Raw genomic sequence first — 10,662 nt, forward strand, 5'->3', positions numbered from 1 at the left:
TAGGTGATCACATGAGTGTTTTGCAGCTCAAGGTTGGAAGTGGAGGCATTCCAGTTGGGTGGGTCATCTTGCTTCTAGCACACGGTTCTTGGTACAAAGAGGAGGTACGTGTCTGAGAGCAGAGAGGCCAGGGGCACACGCCTCAAGTCCCCATGGTACGGGTCACTCCCCATTGCTGCTCACCAGGTGACGTGTAAGACTTCCTGTGATGTTTAATGTGGATGGTCAAATTGATAGGTTCTGGAACGATCTAGGAGACAAACCTCTGGGCATGTCTGTGAGGGAGCGTCCAGGTTGGATTACCTGAGATGGGAAGATGCACCCTGAATATGGGCAGCACCACTCCGAGGGTTGGGGACCTGGACTGAGTACAAAGGGAAAGCAAGGTGAGCACCAGTGGCCATCTTGCTCTGCTTCCTAGCACCATGCCTTTCTGCCATGATGGACAGCACCCTCAATGTGAGGCAGATAAACCCTTCCTTAAGTGCTTTTGTTGGGCATTTTGTCACAGCAGTGAGAAAAGAACCTAATACAACCCCTGGTGCTGGCAGGTAGGATCGTGCCACAGGCTACATTAATCTCCACAATCCTGTCCATTCACTATGTTCCTTTGTCACTAGGTGGTGGGCGAGTGGAAATTCAGCAGGATTCACTGTGACATCTTTGTTACTCTGGACGTCATGATGTGCACGGCAAGCATCCTGAACCTGTGTGCCATCAGCATCGACAGGTGAGGCCAGCAGGGGTAGGGGAGCCTACCTTGGCCATTCACCTTTCTGGCTGTTTCAGCTATCCTCAGGGTCAGACTCTGGGATTCTGTGTGTGTGTGTGTGTGTGTGTGTGTGTGTGTGTGTGTGTGTTCCCTAGGATACTGCAGACTCCCCCAAAGACTGCTCAGACGGTAACTGGTATGAAAGAGTTAGTTCTGACTGGAGCCCTAATCCTATCACCCCTTAATGTGTCCATGGGCAGATTGTGGCAGTTCTGTGAACTCCAAGGTTTATTTTCTAGATGCTGATGATAAAGTGCCCCTGAAGCCACAGCATTGGTTTTATGTCTAGACAAGTCACCAGGTCAAGGTGGTCCAGGCCATGCACATTTACTAGGCTGTATTCTTGGGGCTTTTCAGTCGTTTTCATGAACTTGCCATGAAGGTTTCTGAGGCCCCACGCTACCTTCTCACAGGAGTCTTGGAAAATGAGACGTTATTGAGAAATGCTAGGTAAAGGATATGAGGGGGATTAAAAACTAACCGTTATTGTCATTTACTGTTTGTTAATTGGGGCTAAACCTTGCTGGACATTACTATCAATTTGTCCACAAACTCTTCACCTTCTGCAGTCCCAAAACAGGTCACTAAATATAGTTTCAAATATGCAAAGACCGATCAGAAAGCCTAAGATCCAGGTGGAGAAATTAACTAGAATAATTGGTATGGCCCGGAAGTACACAGTAGCCTCCTCTCGTTAAGTGTCTGATTGTGTTTGAACAAGGAGAAAAGAGGAAGAGTGAGTGAAGTAGGCAGCTTCATGGCCAGGCAGCAGGGGTGGGCATGGTGGTGCATTCTGTAGAATGAGGGGTCCCAGGGCCCGCAACCCAGACTCAGGGTCCCCCACCTTGCAGGTACACAGCGGTAGCCATGCCTATGCTGTACAACACACGGTATAGCTCCAAGCGCCGAGTCACAGTCATGATCGCCATTGTCTGGGTCCTGTCCTTCACCATCTCCTGCCCGCTGCTCTTCGGACTCAACAACACAGGCAAGTGTTACCTTTGCCTGGGTTTCAGGTGGCAACAGGTCCCTGCTCCTGTGCAGGACCCTGAGCGACTGAGTCCCTGATACAGATATGGGTGGAAGCCCAGTGGTAACCCATTACTACTCCCTAGGAAGTCAGGTTACATCTCCCAGCTCCAGTCCAACTCAGAGCTGCGCCAGGTTGGGCTGAAGAGGAAACAATGGCCAGTGGCACTGGATGAGGGGTGGGGGAAAAGGGCTCAGGAGGAGGTCTGGCCATTTTCGCCCTAGTTTATTATGTTGAAACAAGCCAGACATCTTTACAAACTTCACATGAGTGTGTATGAATATGTATGCTCAAGTGTGTTTAGAAGGGAAGTTACTGGGCTTTCATCCCCCTGTGACAATGATACTTGGGGATGAGGTTGCAGCTCAGTGGGTTTGCTGAGCCCAGATCAGGCCTGAGTCACTTCAGCAACACAGCTAGAAACAAGTGAGAGGTCAGCCAGCTGTATACCCATTCCAGCAGGAGGAAGAGTCAGGAGCATCTCAGATAGGAGGCACAGAGCACCAAAAGCATGGAGCTGCTTCTCAGGAGGGACACTGAGCTGTGCAGGTGCCCATAGGTCATAGCTAGATGGGCTACAGTGAAGCCTGAAACGTGTAGTTCTGAAGGCTGCTGCCACAGGAACTCCCAGGCGTGGGAATAGGGCTGATTATATTTGCATTCATTCAGGTCTTGATATAGACAGACATCTGGTTTACCTGTAAGGGACCTGGGACACATATCACATTCTAGAACATAGGTGAGCTCGTTTAACAATCAGGACCAAGTTATCTTGGTCCCCAAGTTACAGCAAGACAGAGCTCCTTTCCTTTCCCCACTTCCAATATAAAGGAAAGACTAAAAGAATGACTTCCTCTTTTGAAAATACATTTCTTGAGTCATTCTGTTTAAATACTGTGGCTTTCCTGTGTGCTCAGAAATGAAAAAAATTAATGAGCAATGGAGAGAAGAAAAATGAGGAAACCTGGAAGCAGTCGGGTCAGCTTTGCTTGTTGCTGCTGGTTAGTTTCCATGCACTGATTCTTACTGCACATTTATTTACATCTACAGGTAGCAATCGGTATCAGTTTATGAGATTGCTCTGGGTTCCCAATAAAAAGATTATTGTCCTCAGCGGCTCTGTGGCCGGGTGGGCCTGCTGACACACTGTCATCTGGGCTTCTCCTTCCCCCAGACCAGAACGAGTGCATCATTGCCAACCCTGCCTTTGTGGTCTACTCTTCCATCGTCTCCTTCTACGTTCCCTTCATCGTTACCCTGCTGGTCTACATCAAAATCTACATTGTCCTCCGCAAGCGCCGAAAGCGGGTCAACACCAAACGCAGCAGCCGAGCCTTCAGAGCCAACCTGAAGGCCCCACTTAAGGTCCCAAGAATAACCCCCAACAAACGTCCCTACCTAAGCATTACTAAGAGAACTCAGCCCACACTCGGGTGGGGACCTAAGACATCACAGCAGGGTAGCACTCTCTGGGGCTTGGTGAGGGTACAGACTCCAATGGAATGACTGAGTCTCCAAGTGGAAGGTGGGGGTCCATGCTGGGTAACAACCAAAAGTCACTACGTGGAGATCTTTGTGGCTGAATACAGCAGTTCTTGCCAGGCCCTGTCCTTGGTTTCTCTCCCCTTCCTCCCTTCCTCATGTAGTGTTTTCTTCCCCATTCTGGCCTCTCTGTCTCTCTTTCTCTTCCTCTTGCTTCTGTCAACTTTTTTTTTTACCTGTTGCTCTCTGTCCCCCCCCCCCCCCATGCACACCTCCAGCCTCCCTTTCCTTTAATCCCCCGCCCCCACTGGTTCCTTTCCTATTTCCCTGCTCTTTTATCATGCAATTTCTCGCCTCTACTCAAGACTCCCCAGGGAACACGGTGCATGGGCAAAAGAAGGAAGAACTTTTGGGTTAGATGCATCAGGTTCAGATCTTGACATCATCACTTTTTTTGCTGTGTGTCCTTGGGCATGTTGCTTAGCTTCTGTGAGCCTAGGTTTCCTCCTCTGTTAGATGGAAGTCAATATGTGCACTTCACAGGGTGGTCCTGAAGATTTGATGGGAGAGGGATGTGAGCATGTGCCTAGCATGACCCTGAGTAGGTCTTCCACAAAGAATGAGGTCCGTTTGCCCCTGGTCCTGCCCCCTTCTTCTCCTCCCAGTACCAACCTTTACTCTTGCCCTGACTGATTTGTGTGGCCCACACTCTTCCTGATTGTTGAGGCCATGTTCAGAGTCTGAGTTCTTCATGGACTGTCTTGGGTTTCTGTCCCCTCATCAGTCCTCCTCCTCACTGCCTTGTGTGACCCATGTACTGGCTCACTCCACAGGGCAACTGCACTCACCCCGAGGACATGAAACTCTGCACCGTTATCATGAAGTCTAATGGGAGTTTCCCAGTGAACAGGCGGAGAATGGTAAGTGTTCAGGTTAGGAACCCAAGGCCAAGTCTTTCTGCCCCTAGTGGAGCCCACCATCCCTGATCCTGGGACCTCACCAGCTGGTTTCAGGGAGGAGCACCTCCTGACACCTTACTCTGCCTCAGCTGAGAACACACTCACCTTACACAATTCCAAGCATGTGTACAGTGAGATGCCTCAATTCTGCAAGATGCAGATAAGTAGAAGCTTGTTGGGAGACAGGACCTGACCATAATAACACAGTAAAAGTGATGATATGGGCTATGTCCACTTCATAAATACCTGCCATGCTTTCTGTTATCTCATCAAATCCTCACCATGACCCTGGGAGGTAAGTCTTATTGGTTTTTTGGATCTTCAGTTCACAGAAGAGGAAACAAAGGCTCAGAGACTGTAGGTAACTCACTCACGTCTAAACAGTTAGTAACTAACAGTACAGAGCACAGGTCTGTATGACTTCTGATTCTGTATCTGAGTTCCTGCACCCAGCATGTGCTACATTACGGGGAGTCAGCTTTGGGGGCCGGAGGCTGGGACAGAGCAGCTGTGGAGGAGGGCAGTTTCTGAAAGCACAGCCCAGAAGTGTAGACTCATAGCAGACCCAGTCTCTTCCTGGCGATAGTAGCACCAGAGTCCAAGAAGCAGATGTTTCATTCCCCAGCTGGGTCAGGAACCCACAGAGTCACATGTGAAGTCTGATGACATGCCTTTGGGATCAGGGTCCCCACAGTTCACCTGCACTACGAGGGTAAGAGTCTAAGGATCTGTTTGTGAAGCAGGTGGCAAAACAGGAACTCATAATGTGACCAAGATAGCAGCCTAGTTCCACCTAGGCTGCATTTCAGAAGATGGGCTAAGTCCTCCAAGGCCTGAGACAGGAGAGCCTAAGGAAGAACTGGGAGGCCATGAGTATGTCCATGCTGGACCCTCAAAGTCAGCCCAGCAGGGAAGATGTGAACCTCTAAGGTCAGCCCCTGGGGCTTCTGGATCAGGCTGGTCAGCCCACATGTGCATGCTGTTGGTTCAGGAGCCTTCGATCCAACTTGTCAGGGAGGATTGGGAGGGCCATCGTTATGTAGTCAGAACTCAGTTCTTGGAAGGACTGAATGTCAGTCAGGGGCTTATCTTAGCTGCCAGATTGGTTGGTGTCTGGCATTTAGCTACCACTAGTAAGCGTCAGTCAGGTAACAAAAAGACAAGTGTCTTGGTAGTGAGCACCCAAATGGTTCTAGGGTATTGAGGCTGCACAAAAGGACTTCTGGGAAGTAGCCACAAAGGACTACTGAGAGTCTGATCCTGTACTCAGAAAGTCCCTGCCTCTCAGGGATGGTCCTCTGAGTCTTCCTGGTAGAGTGACCCTGATGTTTGCAGGAATCTACAGAGAGGTAGGAAGACTGAGGATGTTGGATGACTGCTGTCTAGGAATTTCACCCCAAGCTCTCTGCCTCTGCTGCAGGATGCTGCCCGACGAGCTCAGGAGCTAGAGATGGAGATGCTGTCGAGCACCAGCCCGCCTGAGAGGACCCGGTACAGCCCCATTCCACCCAGCCACCACCAGCTAACTCTCCCTGATCCATCCCACCATGGCCTCCATAGCAATCCTGACAGCCCCGCCAAACCAGAGAAGAATGGGCATGCCAAAGACCACCCCAAGATTGCCAAGATCTTTGAGATCCAGACCATGCCCAATGGCAAAACCCGGACCTCTCTCAAGACAATGAGCCGAAGGAAGCTGTCCCAGCAGAAGGAGAAGAAGGCCACTCAGATGCTGGCCATTGTACTCGGTGAGTCAGCTCTAGCTGGTGGCCCCAGCCCTGCCCTTCCCAGGCTTGGGAAAGACACCATCCCTTTAGGTCCCAATCTCTGCCTTGTTGACCATGGCTGGAGGGTCCAGGACTTCCTCAGTAATAGGCCATACCCATTGCCATACAGATAGCTTATAGGTAGAATTTATTATTGTGGCAATTGTACAGGTGGGCAAAGCAGAGTTTCATGTAGTTATATAATTTGGTTATGGTCAACTCTCAGTCTGACTGCAGAGTCTGTAAGCTTCATTGGTCTACAGTAAGGTCCCATAACCTTGTGTCTCCAGGTAAGTGCTTTCCCTTTCAGGTCTCCCAGTCTGAGGAGCAGGTTACCTCTCATTGTCATAGTCAGGATAGTATAGTTTGGAGAATGCAATACACATTTGTGTTATTATCGTGTATTTTGTTACTATTGGTATTGCTGAGGAACTGGGAAATATACATTCACACTCAACCAAGTCAAGACAACCAAGTGGGACAAGAGCTATGAAAAATAAAATGTGTCCTTGAGAGGTGGAGCAAGATCTGCTAGGCAAGACTTTTGAATGAGGCAAGTCTTTTGGTGAGAGGCTCAGCTGGCAAAGGTATTCACCACCAAACCTGACAACTTGAGTTTGATCTCTGGGCCCCACATGGTAGAAGGAGAGAACTGACTCCTCCTAGTTGTCCTCTGACCTCCACATATACACTGTGACCCCAAGTGCCCACACCCACATACAGGCACTAAATAAATAAATAAATAAATAAATAAATAAATAAATAAATAAATAAAAAAAAAAATAAATAGAATATAATTTAAAAAACTAAAGTTCTTCTAGAAAACTGTCATAAAGGACAAAAATTAAGAGGTAGACAGATACAGGTGATTGGGAAAGAAGGGAAGGAAGTGAATTTGCCGTCCATGTGACACTGTGATTCCCCTTTGATGACCTGCTGGTCCTAGGATGTGAATGATCAGTGCTAGTACCCCTGCTTTATGAATAGGAGCTTGGGTCCCAGCAGGTTAAGATCTTGTCTATCATCACATAGCTGAAGCCTGGCAAGGTGGCTTTGGAACCAGGCCCAGTGTGGCAGTCCACAAGGGTTCTACTCTGGGGCCCTGCTCCTACTAAACACCCCTCTGTCCCTAAGACATCACCACACCCACACACTAAGTGTGCCACCTATGGAGCAGGTAGTCCTGGAGCAAGGGGGAGGACTGCCTGTGTGAGAGGGCATGGTCTCTGGATAGGACCAGCAAGGGCATGTCCACCAAGACTGTGAATCTGTGCCCAGCCATTTGGAAGGCTAGATGGATGGGAATTTAGGTCTCAGCTCTGCCACTCACGTGTGAAGTGGCCCTGGGGACATTGCAGAGCCATCATGACCCTCAGTTTCCCATCAAAGTCATGGCACCACCATAAAAATTAAGATGGGCATTTAGCGCTCCCTTTTTCTGAACTGTATGTTTTACACTTCCACAAACAAATTTCCTCCAGTGCCACCAACTTGAGGATAACCTTGACCTCAAAGGTGACTAGGAAGTACTCAGCGTGTCCACTTGCAATGGTGACTTAGGTCAGAATGCTAACGTTTCTCACCTACCTTTCCCTAGCAGACAAGTGTCATGTCTATTTGGCAGATAAGGAAAATGAAGCTGAGGGAGGTGCAGGGACCCCTCCCTAACAGAAGCTGTCAGAAGCAAGTTTAGAATTCAAGACCTCCTTTTGCAGTGATCCTGGGGCAACGGCCAGTGGTTAGCAGTCTCCTTGTCTCAGGGAAGCCTGTGATAGAACAGACAGGTGTACAGAGCCCATCCAGGGCAGCCTCTCCTTGACCTGGGACCAGTCTGATCCTGCCCTCTCCCCAGGCGTGTTCATCATCTGCTGGCTGCCCTTCTTCATCACTCACATCCTGAACATACACTGTGACTGCAACATCCCACCGGTCCTCTACAGCACCTTCACGTGGCTGGGCTATGTCAACAGCGCCGTGAACCCCATCATTTATACCACCTTCAACATCGAGTTCCGCAAGGCCTTCATGAAGATCTTGCACTGCTGACTCTGCCGCTCACCTGCACAGCAGCTGCTTCCTTCCTCCCTGCCTGGGCAGGCCGGGCCTCATCCTTGCAAGCCATGGACAGAAAGGCCTGGATGGACTTGGCCTTCTGTTGACCCTGCAGGCCCTGCAGTGTTAGCTTGGCTCCGTGCCCTTCTCTGTTGGCACACCCTCACTCTGCCAGGGTAGGGCCATGGAGACAGGTGTTGAACCAGGTCTGGGGTTGGACCCATGGCTCAGGGCAGCTCACAGAGTGCCCCTCCCACCTCCAGACCCCATCTCCTTGGCACCAAAGATGCAGAGGCCTTCCTTGATCTTTTTCTGGGGCACTGGAGTTCCTGGGGCCAGAATCCAGCTCAGAGGCTGAGCACATCCTGACTGTTTGCTTGGCCTGGTCCTTGCTTGCTTGTGTTGGATCGGGCGGTGGGAAGGTGGCTCACACTTTACAGGGACCACAGAGGAAAGGTGGGATTTCGCCAAGGTCCCAGGCATCATCAGTCCTAGGAAACACTTGTAAACACCAGATGGCTCCATGGACTCCAGAGAAGCTGAGGCTGAATATCTGTTTTCCACCCCAACTCTGGCATGAACCCCTACTTTCCACAGCAGTGGGTTCTGCTTTCTCTTACCCTGTTATAGCACCCCAGGTGGTTTCCATACCCTCTGGGGAGCAACTCTAACCTCCAAGGGCCCCAAGAGGGGTTGTAAGAAGGGAAATAGCTTATGCCCGCTCCCCCAGCCCATTCTCTTTGGCACACTTTGGTCACATTCCTTTCCCACAGCAAATGCTGGCCAGCCTGAGAAGTCAGGTCTTGGACCCATGTTGGACCTCAAGTTGGGGAAGTCACCTGAGGCTCTTTGGGGGACTGTGTCCTACCACTTTTCTTTTGGCCTCTCCTCTCTCCTGTTTCCCTTCCCTTCCAGTGCCTCTGCCTTAGAGAAGACTGTGGCTGGGAGGCTGCTTACACCTCTGGGCTTGGCGCTGGGGGAGGAGGAGAAGCTATAGTTTGGAGTGCCCCAGGCCCCAACTCTGTAACATCACTGTACACACACCAAACCAATAAAATTTTGACGAGTTACCCCCATGGACCCTTGGGTGGCTTGGAACTGTGTTAACACCATCCTTAGCATTTAGGTATAGCCCAAACCCTGTGTCTAGCAGGGGACCATGAGAGGGAAGCGAGGTGGCCCCAGTTCCCTGAGTCTTAGTACCTCTAAAGGACTAATCTTAGGCACCAGGACAGAGAAAGTTCTGAGGTAAAGGTGAATTTTGAGGTGTTGACTTTGCCTGTTTCTGACTGTCCCTTGTCCGATCTCTGGGATGAGTGGTGGGAGGTAAGTGAGGCCTGAGTGTGGTGGATGGCTTCCCTATGCGCATCTCCAGGCCAGTTTATAGTGCCAAGCTTTCAGGGGCTGCAAGTTGCCACTGCTCTGACAACGGACTCAGGTCTTTAAAAATGAAATAGAAATCAACCCAATGAAAGAGGAGTGTTCTCAGCGCTTCGAGAAGCAGTAATAATGATAAACAAGGTAGTGGCACCCACGGGCTCAGGCGCTGGGGATCTGTCAGGGCATAATTTGCATGCTAAATACAGTATTTTTAGCACCAAAGTTTGGAGCACTTAACTTGCCCTGAACATTTAATTATGGACTTTGATCTTCTCCCTGAACTTGAGCATAGTGCAAAGCCTTGGGAAAGGCTCTTGTCCCCAGGAGCACCCTGATGCCAAGAAGGTAAGCAAAACAGGTCTCCTAGGGTATCTCAGGGCCACCAGTAATTTAGTGCCACCTCCTCTAAGGGATCAGATTCCTGTTGGGTTCAGAAACCCTAGGAACCTCTCCACTGCTGATCAACAACCAACAGAGAGAGAGAGAGAGAGAGAGAGAGAGAGAGAGAGAGAGAGAGAGAGATACATCATGTTCTCAGTCTATGGATAGATGATCTTGACCTGGCTGAGAGCTTCAAAGTTTGTTTCATCATTAGACATCGTAGGAGGGCATTCAAGTTTATCACCTGTGAACACTGGAGATGACAGACAGAAGAGAAAGAAGGGAGGCCCAAGAATGGCATGGGGAGGCACACTCCAGAGCAATCAGAGAAGAGCCCTGTCAGAGAGAAGAGGGGAACAGGGCAGGGCAGGGGCGGGAGGTGGGGCAGGAGAGTTGCCCACAGTTGTCACGAGGCTTCAAGTCTTTTTTCCAGACAGCAGATTGACAGCTAGAGTGGGCAGGGGGAGGGCTGGGCTCCACCCTTTCCCCCTTGAGCACTTTGGGAGCAAAGGGATGGGAGGAGTGGGACTGAGGAGCACAGTGTGGAAGGGGGTAGCCCAGGCTCTGACTCTCCAAAGAGGCCCTGACCCTGGCCTCGCCTGAAGGGAGTGGGACAGTAACCCTCAGAACTTTCCTCTTCACTTCCTTTCCCTAGGTTTCTGTCTGGGCCTGTCTCTCTGTGGGCGTTGTCTAAGTCTCAGGAGAATTCCTTCTCCTTTTCAGCAGGAGGAATCTGTAGCACCTCTCCTGTCCCTCCACTCTTTACAGTGTAGAAAGGGGTCACTTTGTCAGGGCCAGGCCCAGCTGGGCAGTCTGTGTAGGTCATCCCCTATGGGAAAC

The 10,662-nt window shown here is 50.3% G+C and overlaps 1 protein-coding gene across 1 annotated transcript in view; it reads left to right on the plus strand.

Moving 5' to 3' along the window:
• The window catches only part of Drd2 (dopamine receptor D2), a 74,921-nt gene extending 65,745 nt beyond the window's left edge, over positions 1-9,176 (plus strand). The window contains exons 3-8 of the mRNA XM_008832752.3: positions 621-730; positions 1,624-1,760; positions 2,977-3,167; positions 4,118-4,204; positions 5,664-5,991; positions 7,862-9,176. Coding sequence (XP_008830974.1) covers positions 621-730; positions 1,624-1,760; positions 2,977-3,167; positions 4,118-4,204; positions 5,664-5,991; positions 7,862-8,055 — 1,047 coding nt within the window. The 3' untranslated portion in view covers positions 8,056-9,176. The remainder of the gene's footprint in view (positions 1-620; positions 731-1,623; positions 1,761-2,976; positions 3,168-4,117; positions 4,205-5,663; positions 5,992-7,861) is intronic.
• The last annotated feature ends 1,486 nt before the right edge of the window (positions 9,177-10,662 follow it).

This window comes from Nannospalax galili, unplaced genomic scaffold (assembly GCF_000622305.1).
Source record: "Nannospalax galili isolate Female #2095 unplaced genomic scaffold, S.galili_v1.0 scaffold335, whole genome shotgun sequence".
NCBI classification, from domain to species: Eukaryota; Metazoa; Chordata; class Mammalia; order Rodentia; family Spalacidae; genus Nannospalax; species Nannospalax galili.